This window comes from Micromonas pusilla, assembly GCF_000151265.4.
Source record: "Micromonas pusilla CCMP1545 genomic scaffold MICPUCscaffold_7, whole genome shotgun sequence".
Lineage (NCBI taxonomy): Eukaryota > Viridiplantae > Chlorophyta > Mamiellophyceae > Mamiellales > Mamiellaceae > Micromonas > Micromonas pusilla.
This window is the reverse complement of record NW_003315888.1, coordinates 1,050,850-1,066,775: the sequence shown is the minus strand read 5'-3', so window position 1 is coordinate 1,066,775 and position 15,926 is coordinate 1,050,850. Positions and strand designations below refer to the sequence as shown.

Sequence of the window (15,926 nt, the reverse complement as noted above, 5' to 3'; positions counted from 1 at the left end):
CGGAATGTACCCTCAGACTAGTCTAGCAGGAGGTGAAATCGAATCGCGAGGACGCCACGTACGTCGTATTAGGTATGCCCTACAACTCAACTCAACTCGTCGTCAATCGTCAATCGTCGTCGACTCGGTCCCCGTCTCGCCCCCCCCGTCTTTCGTCGCGCGCGAGTGTCGGTTCTCGGACGACGGCGACGACATGGACACGGAGTGACGACGCGCGCGGCGAACGACGGGGGGGGCGAGACGGGGACCGAGTCGACGACGATTGACGATTGACGACGAGTTGAGTTGAGTTGTAGGGCATACCTAATACGACGTACGTGGCGTCCTCGCGATTCGATTTCACCTCCTGCTAGACTAGTCTGAGGGTACATTACACTACAGTACTCTCGCGCGGACTGGATGTACTGCCGTACTCACGCACCGGCCGTCACCGGCCGGTGATTCTGCTGACGTCTACTTTCGTCTTCACGCCTTCGTAGCTTCTCGACGTCGCCGTCGCGTTGACGGTCCAATCGTACGGCGCGTACCGCAGCTTGATCGACGAGTTCTCCCGCCGTAACGCGTTTTCGAGAGCTGTTTTCGTGTCCCCTTGCAGCCACGTCAGCACGCGCCTCGCGACCGCCGCGTCGTCGGCGCCGAAGTCGCTCCGGTACCACTTCAGAATCGCGCTGACGGTCAGCGCGTTCGCGTCCGCGTCGAACGTCACGCTGTCTTCACAAAACGCCTTCGACGCGAGCGTTAACTCTTCATCCAACCCCTCCGGGGTGTACATCTTCACGGGCGGGCACGAGCTCGCGCCGCAGTTCAGCGCGAAGTGCGCGCGAGGGTCCACACGCGCGAGCGCGAACGCCCTCCTGACGTCGCCCCCGCGGAGCGTCCTCCGCAAATGATACGGCGGCCGCCTGTTCCCTCGTATCAAACCCTGCTCTATATCGTTGAACGAGTACGCGTGCCCGCCGATGTTGACCTTCACGTCGTCGAAGAACGAATACCGCGCGGCGTTGGAGCGCGGGACGCCGAACCGCGCGAACGCGAAGACGATCATGAGGTTGTAGACGTTGACGAGAAACGCGAGTTTTTCATCCTCGTCCGTCATCCGCGACAGGTCCACCGCCCGCAACGCGCAGGCTTTGTAACAAAACGCGTGGTACCACCGCGTCTGCGCGTGCAGCGATCGGTACGACTGCTCCCACGGGCCGTCCGCGGTCATGACGTCGTACGCGACGTTTCCGGTGGAGGGGTCGAGATGCGCGGCGCGGAGGAACGAAAAGGTTTCGCTCAAGTCCCGAATCAACGCGCGAGGGTCGGCGGGGTCCGGGGTCCGGTCGGTCGCGCTCGCGGTCGCGCCGCCGCCGCCGCCGCCGCCGCCGTCCCCGCGCGCCTCCCACGCGATCATCGCGTTCAGTACGTTCGGCTCGAAGTCCGCGCGGAGGCGGTAGAGCCGCGCGTCGTCGTCGTCGTCGTCGTCGTCGTCGCGCGATTCGCCGTCGCCGTCGCCGCCGCCGTCGACGCGCGCGATCAAGCCGGCGCGAAGGAACGCGTCCGCGACGTCCCGCGCGACGCGCCTCCTCCGATCCTCGTCCCCGCCCACGACGTCGCGCACGCGATCGCTGCGCGCGACGCACTCGAGAAGAGCCCCGCGCTCGAAACACCGCTTGTGCGTTCGCAGCCCTCGCGAGCGCGTCTTCCTCGCGAGCGGCCGCGGGGTGTATCGCGTCGTGAGCAGATGCCACGCCTCTGCGACCGTCATGACGACGCGCGCGCGCGTCGACTTCGACTTCTTCTTCTTCTTTGATTCCTCCTCCTCCTCCTCCTCCTCCTCCTCCTCCTCCTCCACGGCGACGTCGACGTCGACGATCCGCGGCGACGCGTCCACGGTGTGCGCGTTCGCGGTCGACGTCTTCGCCTTCGCCCTTCGCAGGACCTCGTCGGAGTCGTCGCGCTCGTGCCCCGGGAGTCGCAGCCGCGGGTCCGACGGGTCGGGCGCTCGAAGCGCGCGTCGAACGCGCTCGACGAACGCGCGCTCGCCCTCCTCCGTCTCCACCGCGGCCTCGAGCTCCTTCGCGCCGCCGAGATGGGAGTCGTTGACGAAGATCTGCGGCGCGGACGTCTTGTACGAGAGCGCTCGCGCGTCCTCGCCTCGCTCAGGATGCGCCTCGATATCGACGTCCACGAACGGGATTTCGAGACGCGCGAGGAGCGCCTTCGCGCGGACGCAGTGGCGGCACGACGGCAGCGAGAAGATCGTGACGCGGCCCATGACGACGGACGACGCGCGGCGCGCGCGCGCGAGTGCGGACGCCGCGGAATGAAACAACGCATCATCATCGGACGGGGTGCCGAACTTTCTAACTTTCTCGGGTGGTTCATCAAACTACAAATTAGATCGCGCGCCGTCGGGGCGCAGTCGCGACGCCGCCGCCGTCGCCGCCGCTCGCGTCGTCGTCGTCGTCGTCGTCGTCGTCGTCGTCGTCGTCGTCGTCGTCGTCATGTACCTCTCGCACGGAGGAAGCCTGCGTTTCGCCGTCGGGTTCGTCGCCGGCGTGCTCCTGCGCGAGGCGTCCGCGCGGAAAGGCCGCCGCCCGCCGCGATCGCTGCTGGCGCCGTCGTCGAGGGAGGGATGGGACGACGCGTCGTCGCCGCGCGTCCTCGTCAGAAGGCTCGAGCGCGACGACGAAGACAAGGGGTTCCTGAGTCTCCTGTCGCAGCTGACGACGGTGGGGAACGTCACCTCGGAGCAGTTCGCGTCGAGGCTGCTCGACGTTCGGAACGGACCCGAGTTCGTGTACGTCGTCGAGGACGGAGGCGCGATCGTCGCGGCGGGAACGCTCGTGCTCGAAAGGAAGTTCGCGCGCGGGTGCGGCCTGTGCGGGCACATCGAGGACGTCGTCGTGGACGAGAGAGCGAGGGGGAAAGGATTGGGGTTGGTGATCGTCCGCGCGCTGACTCGCGTCGCGGAGTCCGTGGGATGCTACAAGGTCATCTTAGATTGTTCCGAGGACAACCAGGCGTTTTACGAGCGGTGCGGGATGCGACGGAAAGAGGTACAGATGGCGTTGTATTTCTCGGATTGATGACCAGCCTTACGCGATCGAGTCGGTCGAGTCGGTGATTGATTGATTGATGGTTGAAACGCATCGGATGGAGGTGTTCTCGCACGTGGGAGAGGGTGTTCGGTGGTCGTCGTACGAGTCGTAGGAGTCGTCGTCGAAACAATTTTTTGGATCAACAGAACCCCTCGTAGAAACTACCGACGACTTATAACTAACCTTAACTCGCCGCCCCCGCGGTCGGCGTGAACGACTCCGCGATCGCCTTCGCGCCCGAGATCGACCACGTCTGCGTCTGCGTCTGTATCAACCCGTTCTCAGGGTTCAAAACGTACGTCGTGTGGCCGTCGTACGGCTCCACGCGAGGTTTCCACGGAAACCGCAAGTACCCTTGCAGCGACCAATCCGCCTCTATCGTCGTCGGCGACGTCACCCGCACGTCGAACAGCTCCACCGAGCTCGTGTCGTTATCGAACAGCAAGTCCAGCGCGGTGAGGTATCGACTCAGACCGACGACGTCGTTCGTGGGGTCGACGAAGCGGCAGTCGTCCGCGAACAGCTCGCGCGTCAGCTTCCCCGTCACGAAGTACTGCCCCTCTCGCAGGTCCACCTCGAGCTGCTTCGCGATGTCGTCGATGGGGACGTTCACGCGCTTCTCCCCGCCGACGCGCACGACGCCGCCGAGCGGCGCGATCGGGAGCGCGCGCGCCGGCGCGGGCGTCAGCGTCGGCGCGGCGAGCGACGCCGCGCCGAGCGCGGCGCCGAGGCGGAGGATGACGTCTCGACGCGACGACGACGACGACGACGACGACGACGACGACGACGACGACGACGACGACGTGTCGCGAGGGATGGCGACGTCTCGACGCGAGCGCGACGACGACGACGCGTCGTCGTCGTCGTCGTTCGCCGCCGCGGGCGCCGCCGACGCGCGGACGCGGACGGCGGCGCGAGAGGCGTTCGCTGTGGCGCGTCCGCGCGCCGGCGCGACCGCCGGGAGGGACGCCGTCGCCGCGCGCATCGTCGCGCGTCGGAGTGAGAGAAAGTCCGCGACGTCGACGTCCGTCGCTCGTCGAAGTCGCGAGCTCGCTCTGCTCGAGCGAGATCGCAAATTTAGGGTTGCGCGCCTCCAGACGGTCGTCGCGCGGAGCTCGCTCGCGCGCCATGGACCGCGACCGCGATCGCGCGCGGAACCGCAGCGGGTTCGGCGGCGGCTACCCCCCGCGACAGGTCCGTCCGCCGCCTCGCCCTCGCCGCGACGCCTCGCCGACGGTCGACCGATCGAGTCGATCGATCGAATGAATGAATGAATGAATGAATGTTTTCCCGCCTCGTCGACGCACCTCGCCCGCTGAGCCGTCCCGCCCCCCTCCCCACCCCCAAACCCGTCGCCCCAACAGGCCGGCGGCTCGAACGACGAACGTCGCGACCAGCCGGGATGGCAACAAAACAACGCGGGACCCGACCGCGACCGCGACCGATCCTCGCGCCCGTCCGCGTGGGGGCAGGGCCTCCGCGGCGTGAACGGGCCGACGTCGTCCGGCGCCGGAGCCAGCCACGGCGGGAGAGGAGGCGGGCAGGGGCCGTACCACAACCGCGGCCCGAACGCGGGCGGGACGGGGTGGGACCGGCCCTCAGGGAACGGCGGCGGCGCGCGGCCGAGCCTTCTCGCGTCGCAGCGCCCGAGGATGGGCATGGGCGGGAGCAAATACGGAGCGAATCCGACGACGGCGACGATCGTACGGAATCCGTCTTCGTACGGCCGCGCGGACTCGCGCGATCGATCGCCGCCGCGGTCGCTCGACCGCGTCGCGTCGGCGTCGGACGGCGGGCAATGGAGGGGGGACGAGCGCGAGGAAGGGGAGGCGGGGGAGGTGAGGACGCGGCGCGACTCCCGCGGCGACTCCCGTTTCGGCGGCGGCGGCGGCGGTTGGGATAAGCCGCAACCGCCCGCGCCCGCGCCCGCGCCCGCGCCCGCGGCGACGGCGACGCCCACAGAGGAGGGCGAGCTTCCGCCGGCGCCCGCGCCGGCGCCGATCGCGCGCCAGGCGTCCGCGCCCGCGGCGACCGCGGCGACGCCCGAGGAATCCCCCGCGCCCGCGAAGCGGAAAAAACTCGGCTGGGGGCAAGGCCTCGCGCGAGGGAAATCGCTCCCCACGCCCCTCGCGGGCGCGGGCGCGGGCGGCGACGACCGCATCCCGACGCCATCGCTGGACGGCCAGCCGCCGCTGCCGTTCGGCCCGCCGCCCGGGTCGACGGGGGGCGGGCCGGGGCTGGACGGCGGTTCGTCGAATCCGTACGACATTTCCTCCTTTCGCGGCGACGCTAACCGAACGCCGCCGTTGCCGTCCGGCGCGCCGCCGCCGGACGCGCGCAAGCGCGATCCTTTTATCGCCGTGGACACCCCCGGAGGCGTCGTCTCCGCGCCGTCGCCGTGGGGGCACAGCGAGGACTCTCTCCCGGGCAGCGCCGGCGGGAGGGGCGTCGGCGGCGGGGGCGCGGTGGACCCGATCGCGCGCGCCGCCGCCGCCAAGGCGGCCAAGGCCGAAGCCGCGGCTCGGAAAGAGATGATGCGCGACATCGAGCTCAAGAAGGCGTCCATACTCGAGAAGATGGAGGAGACCGACGCCGCGATCGGCGTCTTAGAGCGCGACATCGCGGAGAGCGAGGATAAGGGCGAGAACGACCGAGAACAAGTCGAGGCGCAGCGAACGCACGAAGACGCGAGGCTCCGAAGGGAGCTCGAGGGCGCGCGCGCTCGCGTCCAACACGCGGAGAAGGCGGCGACGCGCGCGGAGGCGCGCGCGGAAGAGCGCGAGAAGCACGCGGAGGAGATCGCGAGCGGCGTCGCGCAGGAGATGGACGACGACGAGCTCGCGAGGGCGGCGGAGGCGGCGGCGCGAGCGGTGCAGAGGATGCTCGCCGGGCGCGAACCGAGGCACGCGCTCGTGAAGCGCGTTTGCGACCGCAACAAGTCGCTCGCGGCGAAGTCGCACTTGGGGTTGAAGACTACGTGCGGGCTGCCGCTGCCGCACGAGCACGAGCGCGTCGCCGTGGACGAGATCGCGGCTCGGAACGTCGCGGCGGAGGCGGCGCCGGAGCGCGCCGCGATTAAAGACGCCGTCGTCTCCGTGCTTCGACGACGCGGCGCGCACGTCGCGGACAAGGAGCTGACGCTCGCGGTGACGTACTTGAAACGCCGGGAGATGTGGAAGATGCGCGTCCTTCGCGCCGCGCACGCGAAGCTCGAGAAGGAGAAGAAGGAGCAGGGGTCTTCGAGCGGCCGCGGGAGAGGCGGTCGCGCGTCGATGGCGGACACGTTCGGCACGGTGCGTTCGGATTACGAACAGGAGCTGTTGATCCGTCAGCTTCAGAACCGCGAGCGTTTGAAGACGCTCACGAAGCTTCCCGCGATGGTGTTAGACCCGGAAGAGAAGCGGCTCGCGGTGTTTCGCACGAGGAACGCGCTCGTGGAGGACCCGTACGGGGAGATGGAGCAGCTGAAGAAGGTTCGGCCGTGGACGCCCGAGGAGAAGAAAATCTTCCACGAGAAGTTCGCGTCGTACGGGAAAAACTTCAAACGCATCGCGACGTTCATCGACGGCAGAACCACCGCGGACTGCGTCGTGTACTACTACCAGCGCCAGAAAACCGACGACGGGTTCCGCGGGCGAAGGAAAGCGCTCGCGAAGAAGCGAAGGGCGTACGCCGAGGCGCAGCGGATGACGGGCGGCGCGTGGAAAGGACCGCACGCCGCGCAAGCCGTCGCCGCGCAAGCGCAGGCGGCGAAAGCCGCGGCCAAGGCGAAAGAGGAAGAAGAAGCCAGGCGAGGCGCGCTGGGCGTGGAGGCGAGGCAAGAGCGCGCCGCGCTCGCGGCGGCGGCGCGCGCGGAGAAGAAGGCTAAGGAGAAGAAGAAGGCGAAAGCCGCGAAAGCCGCCGCGGAGGCGGCGGCGGCGAACGAGTCCGAGGAGGAGGACGACTTGCCGATCGCCGCGCCGAAGAAAAAGTCCAAGGGCGGCGGTTCCGGCGACAAGCTCGAGAGCGCCGACGACGCCGTCGCCGCGACCTCAGACGCGAAGGACGCGAAGGAGGATAAAGCGGCGGAGAAGTGGACGTCGAAGGAGCGCGCTCGGTTTCTGGAAGAACTCCTCGAGCACGGGAGAGATTTCAAAGCCGTCGCCGCGGCGTTGCCTTCCAAGTCCGCCACCGCGTGCAAGGCGTTCTTCGCGAAGCACAAGAAGTCGCTCGGGCTGGAGAAGATCGTCGAGGAGCACGCGCGCAACGTCAAGGCGAAGAAGGAGAAGGAGGAGAAGGGCGACGTCGCCGCGGGCGAAGCCGCCGCCGCAGCCGCAGCCGCCGCAGCCGTCCCCGACGTTCCCGACATGAAGACCGAGACGAAGCCGGAAGTCGCCGCGCCGCCGAGCGTTTCCGGCGCGGGCAACGGCGGGAAGAAGCGGAAGGCGGAGGACGCGGACGACGGCAAAGACGCGAAGGTTGCGAAAACGGAGGACGCGTAGACCACCGCGCGCATACGAAGGTACTTTCTTCCGTACTTCAGTATGAGATAGCAGCGCAGCGCGACTACTGTAGAACTTAGAGTCGATCGACGCATATATGAAACTACCTTCGTATACTCGCGCGGTATCGTCACCCCCCACCCTGCGTCGCGCGAAGGTACAGTACCTCTCGTCACCGACTCCTTCGCTTCTTCCCCGGCGTCTTCTTCTTCCCGAGGAACCCCTCGACGTCTTCCGCGCCCTGGACGCCGCCCCGCGCTTCGCCGCCGCCGCCGCCGCCCCGTCTCACTCCGTCGCCGAGCGGCCCAACCGCGGGCGCGGGTCCAAACTCCGGATGCGCGGGCGGCAGCGGCTCGTCCAACTTGTCCACCCGCCGGAACGTCCGCGTGTCCATTCGATCGACGTACAGGACGCCGTTCAGGTGGTCCATCTCGTGCTGCACGATCCTCGCCTGCCACCCTCTCGCGACGAAGTCCACCGGCGATCCGTCGCCGCCGTATCCCGTCACGCGCACTTCGAGGTACCGACGCACTATTCCATACAAAAATAGTTCACCGGTCAGTTGACAGGGGACGCGATCAAATGTTGAAACCGAGCTATGGGTGAAAAACTTTTGTATAGAACGCACCTAAGCCTCGGTACCCCTGGACGCTGAGGCAGCCCTCGAAGAACGCCGCGCTGAGGTTAGAGACCGGCGTCACGACCGGGTTGATCACCACCTTCGCCGCGAACGGCTTCCGGTCCATCGCCTCGAGGTCTTTCTTCGAGACGTCGCTCATCCCTTCCTCGGTGTCTTCGAGGACGAAGATTCGATACGGCACGCCGATCTGCGGCGCGGCTAACCCGACGCCGCGTCCGCGGCAGATGGACAGCATCTCCTGGATTAGCTCCTGCGTCTTCGCGGTGTCGATGGAGGAGAGCGGGACCTCCTCCGCGATCTCGCGCAGGCACGGCGTGCCCGCCTGAACGATCTCTCGCTGCCCCTTCGCGATGTTGATGAGGCTGCCGAACGCGTTCGTCGGGTTCTCGCGCCACGTCGCGTCCGTCGACGAGGTTCCGTACGCCGCGCGCGTCGTCGTCGGCGCGACGGCGCGGCGGCGGCGATTCGTGGACGCGCGCCGCGCGAACGCGGCGCCGGCGGACGAGGCGGTCAGAGCGGAGGACGCCATCCCACTGTGAGGCGCTATCTTACTGTGCGACGACACAGCTTGCGCTTTTCCACGTCGCGAGCTGGACCGCGCCGCGCGCCGACCGGCCGAAGCGAATCCGCGAAGGAAACCTCGAGGCGGACGATTCCCCGCGGAGTGGCCATTCACGCCCGCGCTTCGAGGGGAGGCGGCCGAACTCGATTTAGCCGAGAACGTTCGCGAGTAGCGCGTAGCATAGGTCGCAGTCGCGCCGTCGTCGAGCGCGCGAGTTTTTCGCGCGGAGGACGCGCGCGGAGACGAGATCGTCGAAGGGGGGCGCTCGCGAGCGGGAAAAAAGGCTTCGATCGATCTTCCCGCATCTTTCATCAGATCGCGCGCGCGTCCGGAGACCCGCGTCGCGCGACGCGTCGTCTGTCGTTTGGTTAGGTTACAACCTTAGATCTTTCCTTTGAAGCCCAGTGATAGTACGGTCTACACCCGACGTCTCTTCTTGGACGACGCTCGCACGACTCTCGCGTCTCACGTCATCAGTCACCGCCCTGGGCAACCCTCAGCGAGCGACTTCAGAATTCGACCGATCGACAGTTCCCAGATCGATCAGACTCTGAAGCGAGCGTCGTCAGATCGCGAGACAACAGACGGCTTGGCACGCTCAGCTCCACGCGCGCGCGACTACTCTCGATCCGCCCGACCCGCGTTTGTTCATCGATCGCGCTCTCGTCTGTCGATCGCGACGAGCCGCGGACCGCTGGAAGAGACGGACGCGGTTAATCAAGAGGACTCACTTCGTCTTCGTTCGCTCGGCTCGACGAGATGGGGCAAGAAGAGATCGACGAATACGCGTCGGCGCTCGCCGAACTCGTGGTCAACTCCAAACCGATCATCACGTCGTTGACGATACTCGCGCAGGAAATCGCACAGGGGGACGCGACCGCGGCGGCGGCGATCGCCGCGCTCGTAGAGAAGCACATCAGAACGGTGCGTCGCGCGCGAATGAACGAACGACTGAAATGTTTTCACGATTCGTCGTTTACGAAGAGCTCAGAACTCGTCTCGTCCCTCCCTCCCTCGCCGCTCTTCTTCTGCTGCCTCGCCTCTGTATTTTATATTTTATGAGTATACTAAACCTGCGCTCGTCGTCGTTCGCCGCTCTGTCGTCGTCTATTCTATTCATCAGTCGACCGCGAAGGTGAAGCTCACGGGATTCTATCTGATGGACTCGATCGTGAAGAACGTCAAAGGGCCGTTCGTGGTGTGTTTCCAACGCAACCTCGCGGATCTGTTCATGTCGACGTACCAGATCGCGGACGCGAACGTGCAGCGCTCGATGGTCCACCTGTTTGACACGTGGAGAGCGGTGTTCCCGCAGCAGGTGTTGGAGGTGATCGAGGCGAAACTCCCGGCGAGGCCGAACAAATTCGTCTCGGCGTACGGCAGGCCGCCGCCGGGGCCGCCGATGACGCAGCACGGCAGCATGCCCGGTCCCGGCACCGGGATGTACGGGCAGCTCCCGCCGCCGCAGATGGGCGGAGGCAACATCTACGGCGCGTACAGTACGCAGCAGCAGTACAACAGTCAGCGCCCGCCGATGGCGCCCATCGCGGCGGGAAACGCGTTGGCGGGGATCCTTCAGGGCGGCGGCGACATCACCGCGCTGCTGTCGTCCATCGCCGCCGCGAAGGCGAAGTCGTCCGGGTCGAACCTCGCCGGGATGGCGCCGGGCGGGGGGTCGCCGACGGGGTCGGGCGCGAGCGGCGGGGGCGCGCCGCCGCCGCCGCCGCCGCGCGCGCCGCCGGGAAAACCGGCGGTGACGTCGCGGCTCGGCGACGCGGAGGCGAACGCGCCGCCGCTGGACGCGGACTTCGACCCGAACGTCCACGGCGAGTACGGCGAGCTGAAGAAACGGCGGGAGTACTTGATCGACGCTATGTACGGCGACCGCGCGTTTCAGTGCGCGCTCACGGGTCGGCGGTTCTCGACGCGAGCGGAACTGGACGCGCATCTGGATTTGACGCACATGCGCCGAAAGAAGAAAAAAGAAGGGAACACGTCCCGGCGGTGGTGCGTGGACGCGTCGGAGTGGGTCAAGGGCGCGGCCGCGGAGGCGGCTGACGACGCGCCCGCGTTTTTCGCCACGGAGAAGAAGGCGAAGGAGGCGGAGGATGATGAGATTCCGAAGGACTCCTCCGTCCCCGTGGATGAAAATCAAACGGCGTGCGCGTTGTCCGGGGAAACGTTCGAGACGTTCTGGAACCCCGCGGAGGAGGAGTGGCACTACCGAGGCTGCGTGCGGTTGGAGCGTGCGGTCGGGTCCGCGCCGAAGGGTGCGATCGTGCTCGTGTCCGCGGTGCCCAAGGGGGGCGGGAAGAAAGCCCACACGGGGAGTTTCGGCGGCGGGCTGGACCTCGCGGGGATCTCTGAGACGGGCGGCGGGGAGACGAAGCCGAAGAAACGCAAGACCGCCGCGGCCGCGGCGCCGAAGCTCGAGGACGTCAAGGAGGAGTTGCCGCCGGTGGTGAAGGACGAGCCGGAGCCGGAAGAAACGGAGGTGAAAGAGGAGCCGTGTGAGGACGAGGCGGAGGCGCGCGAAGAGGAGAAGCCAGAGCCGGCGACGCGTCGGAGCAAACGGACGAGGAAGTGATGCGGCGCGATGCGATGGGTGCATACTGTAGAACACACGCGGCGCGATTAGACGCGCGTCGCCGCGAGGGAACATCGTTTCGTTCGCGTCTGTCTCTTCCCTCTTTCTGTTTCTCTCTCGCTTCTGTTATTGCGCGCTTTATTCGTTTTGTTCGCGTGCGGTGCAATTAGATAACAATTCGTCGTGTGATAAAGCGAGCGAGTAAGTACTACATCGTCAACATCATTCAGTTCACGCCGCGACCGGCTCGCGCGCTTCCTCCCCCTCCCCCGTCTCCTCTTTCGCCTCCTCCTCCTCCTCCGACTTCGCGGCGGGAGCTTCCTTCGACTTGGGCGCCGCCGCGCTCCGCGCCTGCGAGCTCACGTCGGGGTGGAGTTCAAAGGCGTCAGTTGGCGTTGAAAGGCGTCGAGGACGGGGATTGAAACCGAGGGATGGGCGGAGAGATGCGCCGGGCAAAGTCCTTAAGGATCGGCGTCCACCTCGCCGACGCGGTCGTATGGGAACCAGTGTATAGAACGCGCCTGCAAGCTCACGTTGCGCGCCGAAAAGCACGTCTTGATGCGGTCGTAAATCGTCAAACTGCGCAACGCGACTTCGATCGCGTTCGTGTCCACGTCGCACGAGACCGCGCCCCCTCCGGACGTCACCCCCGCGTGCACGCCCTCCAGGGTGACGAAATCCCGCTTCGCCTTGTCCCCCAACCCCTCGAACGTCGCCCCGGATTGTCCGCCGCGGTCAGACATGAGCTCGTAGGCTTCTTTGATGGCGTTGAACTTTTCCAAGCTCGCGTCCGGGTTTCGGTCCGGGTGCTCCGTCGCGATGAGCTTCCGGTACCTCGCCTTCACATCCTTCGCGTCGTCGTCCACGGAGACGCTCAAGACTTTCGCCGCCGCCGCGAACCGCGCCTTGGACGACGCCTGCGCCTCCAGACCGTCCACCGCGTTCTCGAACGACCCCCACTGCTCGATCCCAAATTCGAGCTCGGAGACGTCCACGTCCTTCACCGCGGCGCCCGCCATGGCGTGCGTCATGCCGATGATGTCCGGACCCAAGCACGGGATCATCGCCTTGATCGCGGGCACGCCCTCGATCTGCTCCGCGGTCACGGACTGCTGCTCCGTCTCGGGTATCGTCATGTTATTCTCTTTGAAGAATTTCTGCGCCTCGTACGCGCGCTTGTCCGCGACGACGACCTCGCAGATCGGAAGCCAGTCGCCGAGGACCGCGATCGGCGCGGAGGTGGAGTCCTCCGGCGGGGCGTGACGCACGGAGAGGACGTACTCTCTGTACTGGTCGCGGTCCATCTCTTTCACGATTCGGTCGTACGCCCTGCCCTGCTTCGAGACGACCTCTCGCATCGCCGCGGCGGCCGCCTTTCGCGCCTTGTCCTTCGCCTGCTTGGACACCGCGGGCGAAGCCTTCTTGCCGGCTTTCTTGTCCGCCTTGGCCGCTTCCTTGGCTTTCTTGCTTCGTCCGCAGCGGATGACCGCGGCGCCGCGCGGTCGCGCGGTGGAGGAGGGCTGCTGAGGAGGAGAGGGAGGACGGCGCGGCGGACGCGTCAGAGAGCCACGTTTCATTTCGACGCGCGTTCGCGAAGCGGCGTTTCGGATAGGAATGAATTCGTTCGCTCGGCGGCGGCGAGCGCGTCGCGGACGCACCGTCTCGGACGCGCGGTTCAGGCCGCGGACGGCGCCCCACTGCGCGCGCGCGAGCGCGCCGGACGAGACGGCGGACATGTTCGTGGGAAGACGGAGACGCGAGGCGTGCGGCGACGACGCGCGCGTAATGAACTTTCGGCGCCGCCGACTTTCTCGTCGAGGCTCGACACGACACGCCGCGTTCGGACAGGACGAGACGAGAGCAGAGAGCGAGAGCAGCGCAGCGAGGCGTTGGTAACGTTTTTCACCCTCTCCTCGGTTTCAACATTTGATCGCGTTACTTTTCAACTGACCGATGAACTTTTTCCGGCCGCACTCGCGGAGTCGTCGCGTCAACTCTCAATATTCGCACTTTCCAGGGCACAAACGGCCGAGGAGGCTCCGAGGGGCGAGTCGTCGACATCGCGCGATGGCGTCCGCGTTGTCCTAGTTCGCTTCCGCGAGCCGTCAGGAGCGCGCCCGCGGCGCGGTCGAAGGCGCGGCGCTCGCGTACGGCCCGCTGGTAGCCGGCGCGCGTCCTGTCGTCGCGGTCGACCTCAGATTTGAGAGAAGATGCCGTCTCCGCCCTCCGCGTCCTCCTCCTCCTCCTCGCGTGGGCTCGGGAGCGCGCTGAGGGACGGGTTCAACGCGCTGAGAGCCCGCGCGGAGACGTGGCGCGCCCCGCGCCCGCGGTTCTGGATCGACGAGCGCGCGTGCAAGAGCTGCTACGAGTGCGACCGGCGATTCGGGCCCACCGCTCGCAAGCATCATTGTCGCGCGTGCGGCAGAGTCTTCTGCGCGAGGTGCTCCTCGAACGCGCTCCCGCCGGATCGGGACCCGGACGGCGCGCCCGCGCGCGTGTGCGGCGTGTGTTACGACGCGCGCGCGGGAGGAAGCGGGAGCGGGAGCGGGCGGGGGCGCGGGGGAGCGGAGGAAGAGGGCGCGGCGGCGGACGACACAGCTGGCACAGCTGGCGCCGCCGCCGACGCCGCCGACGACGACTCCCGCGCGGCGAACGCCGCCGGCGTCTCGTCGACGACTCGCGCGCCGCCGCCGGGCGTCCGCGCGGCGAGCGCGACCGGCGCGGCGGTCGCGGAGACGCCGCGCCCGCCGCGCGCGCCGACGCCGACGCCGGCTGGGGGCGCGTCGTCGAATCCGAATCAGGCGCGTTCTATACACTGGTCCCCATACGACCGCGTCGGCGAGGTGGACGCCGATCCTTAAGGACTTTTGCCGTCGTTTCTCTCAGCCCACCCCTCGCTTTCAATCCCGACACACCTCGACGCCTTTCAACTCCAACTGACGCCTTTCAACTCCACCCCGACATTCGCTCGTATGGAACGGCCCTCAGAATCCCGGAGGCGGCGACCGCGACCGCGACCGCGACCGTCAGGGACCGTCCGACCGCGCGCGACGCAACGCGGTCGCGATGCTGTCCGACGCGGAGCTGTGGACGCGCCCGCCGCCGGCGCCGCGCGCCGCCGCGGAGGTTGCCGCGCGGCGGAAGCGACGCGGGGAGCTGCGCGCGCGTCGGCTCGAGGCGTTCGCGCGCGAACGGCTCGAGGCGGCGGCGGCGGCGGCGGCGGCGGGCGTCGACGTCGACGCGTGGGCGCCCGTGGTGACGCGGCTCGCGATGGACGCCGCGGACGCGGTGCGGCCGTCCAGGGCGGCGTCGTCGTCCGCGTCCGCGGCGTCCGTCGTGTCGAACGATCTCGCGGCGAATCAAAATCGTCAACCGCCGCCGGCGCCGCCGGCGGCGTCGTCGTCGTCGTCGTCGTCGTCGTCGTCGCGGTTCCCGCCGTCGCCGTACGTCATGGACCCGCGCGAGTACGTCAAGATCAAGCGCATCGCGACCGGTGACCCTCGCGACTCGCGCGTCCTCCCGCGCGCGGTGGTCTTCCGGCGGAACGTCGCGCATCGACGCATGGCGTCTTCGCGCGGCGCGTCGAGAATCGTCCTCCTCGCCGGCGCGCTCGAATACCAACGCGGCGAGTCCCCCGCCGCGCCGAGGCTGTCCTCCATGGACGCGCTTCTGGACCAGGAGCACGAGCACCTGCGCGCCGCGGTCGCGCGCGTGTGCGACCTCGCGCCGGACGTGCTGTGCGTCGAGCGCACCGTCGCGAGGTTCGCGCAGGAGCTGCTTCTCGAACGCGGCGTGTCGGTGGTGCTGCGCGTAAAGACGAGCGCGTTGCGACGGCTCGCGCGGAGCACGGGGGCGTCCATCGCCGCGGCCGTGGACGAGCTCACGGAGAACGCGGTCGGCGTGTGCGGGGAGTTCCGCGTGGAGTCGCACGCGGAGACGCGCGAGTTGGGCGAGGAGGGAGAGGGAGAGGACGCGGGCGGCGGCGGCGGCGGCGTGAAAACGTTGATGACGTTCGATAAGTGCCCAGCCGTCGGTCTCGGGTGCTCGGTGCTTTTGAAAGGCGCGAGCGCGCGCGAGTTGGGCGTCGTGAAGACTGCGCTGAGAGACGCGATCGTGTGGGCGCATCACGCGGAGAGGGAGGGCGCGTGGCTCGCCGCGTTTGCGACCGCGGCGGCGGACGACGACGACGACGACGCGACGTCCGAGTGGCCGCCGCCGCCGCCGCAGTCGCGCGCCGTCGCGATCAGGCGCGTCCTCTTTTCACACTGGTCCCCGTACGACCGCGTTCGCGTTGTGAACGCCGATCCTTAAGGACTTTCTCTCCCGGCGTTAGTTTCTCTCCGCCCACCCATCGCTTTCAATCTCGACACACCGCGACGCCTTTCAACTCCGTCTGACGCCTTTGAACTCCACCCCGACGTCGCTTCGTATGGACAATTACCCTCAGCGCGTCGTCGTTTTGCGCGACGCGCGGGGTGATGTGCGACCCGCCGAACGTCACCCCGGACGTGATCGCGCACTACGGCGCGCGCGACGTCCCGCTCGGTCGGTTCATCCGCGACTGCCTCGA

At 67.6% G+C, this 15,926-nt stretch overlaps 9 protein-coding genes across 9 annotated transcripts; 5 read left to right on the top strand and 4 right to left on the bottom strand.

The window, feature by feature from the left end:
- Positions 1–427: 427 nt before the first annotated feature.
- On the bottom strand, positions 428–1,096 carry MICPUCDRAFT_18278 (uncharacterized protein; the record flags this gene model as incomplete). The annotated part of the gene is made up of 1 exon (XM_003059870.1): positions 428–1,096. The coding sequence occupies one exon, from the start codon at positions 1,094–1,096 to the stop codon at positions 428–430; it is 669 nt and encodes a 222-aa protein (XP_003059916.1).
- A 1,555-nt stretch (positions 1,097–2,651) lies between these two features.
- Positions 2,652–3,065, top strand: MICPUCDRAFT_8680 (uncharacterized protein; the record flags this gene model as incomplete). Its single annotated transcript, XM_003060162.1, has 1 exon — positions 2,652–3,065. A coding segment is annotated over one exon (414 nt), but the record flags the coding sequence as incomplete, so codon positions are not given.
- Positions 3,066–3,270: 205 nt separating this feature from the next.
- MICPUCDRAFT_59748 (uncharacterized protein) lies at positions 3,271–4,071 on the bottom strand (the record flags this gene model as incomplete). The annotated part of the gene is made up of 1 exon (XM_003059869.1): positions 3,271–4,071. One exon carries the CDS (start codon positions 4,069–4,071, stop codon positions 3,271–3,273), a length of 801 nt encoding a protein of 266 aa, XP_003059915.1.
- Positions 4,072–4,200: 129 nt separating this feature from the next.
- Positions 4,201–7,687, top strand: MICPUCDRAFT_47784 (uncharacterized protein). Its single transcript, XM_003060161.1, has 2 exons — positions 4,201–4,280; positions 4,451–7,687. The coding sequence occupies exons 1-2, from the start codon at positions 4,215–4,217 to the stop codon at positions 7,565–7,567; spliced, it is 3,183 nt and encodes a 1,060-aa protein (XP_003060207.1). The 5' UTR covers positions 4,201–4,214; the 3' UTR covers positions 7,568–7,687.
- Positions 7,688–7,889: 202 nt separating this feature from the next.
- On the bottom strand, positions 7,890–8,541 carry MICPUCDRAFT_6170 (uncharacterized protein; the record flags this gene model as incomplete). Its single annotated transcript, XM_003059868.1, has 2 exons — positions 7,890–8,098; positions 8,196–8,541. Coding segments are annotated over 2 exons (555 nt in total), but the record flags the coding sequence as incomplete, so codon positions are not given.
- A 359-nt stretch (positions 8,542–8,900) lies between these two features.
- MICPUCDRAFT_27743 (uncharacterized protein) lies at positions 8,901–10,066 on the top strand (the record flags this gene model as incomplete). The annotated part of the gene is made up of 2 exons (XM_003060160.1): positions 8,901–9,693; positions 9,905–10,066. Coding segments are annotated over exons 1-2 (327 nt in total), but the record flags the coding sequence as incomplete, so codon positions are not given.
- A 1,751-nt stretch (positions 10,067–11,817) lies between these two features.
- Positions 11,818–13,092, bottom strand: MICPUCDRAFT_59744 (uncharacterized protein; the record flags this gene model as incomplete). The annotated part of the gene is made up of 1 exon (XM_003059867.1): positions 11,818–13,092. The coding sequence occupies one exon, from the start codon at positions 13,090–13,092 to the stop codon at positions 11,818–11,820; it is 1,275 nt and encodes a 424-aa protein (XP_003059913.1).
- Positions 13,093–13,680: 588 nt separating this feature from the next.
- MICPUCDRAFT_12148 (uncharacterized protein) lies at positions 13,681–13,872 on the top strand (the record flags this gene model as incomplete). The annotated part of the gene is made up of 1 exon (XM_003060159.1): positions 13,681–13,872. A coding segment is annotated over one exon (192 nt), but the record flags the coding sequence as incomplete, so codon positions are not given.
- Positions 13,873–14,917: 1,045 nt separating this feature from the next.
- On the top strand, positions 14,918–15,667 carry MICPUCDRAFT_18243 (uncharacterized protein; the record flags this gene model as incomplete). The annotated part of the gene is made up of 1 exon (XM_003060158.1): positions 14,918–15,667. The coding sequence occupies one exon, from the start codon at positions 14,918–14,920 to the stop codon at positions 15,665–15,667; it is 750 nt and encodes a 249-aa protein (XP_003060204.1).
- Between the last annotated feature and the right edge of the window lie 259 nt (positions 15,668–15,926).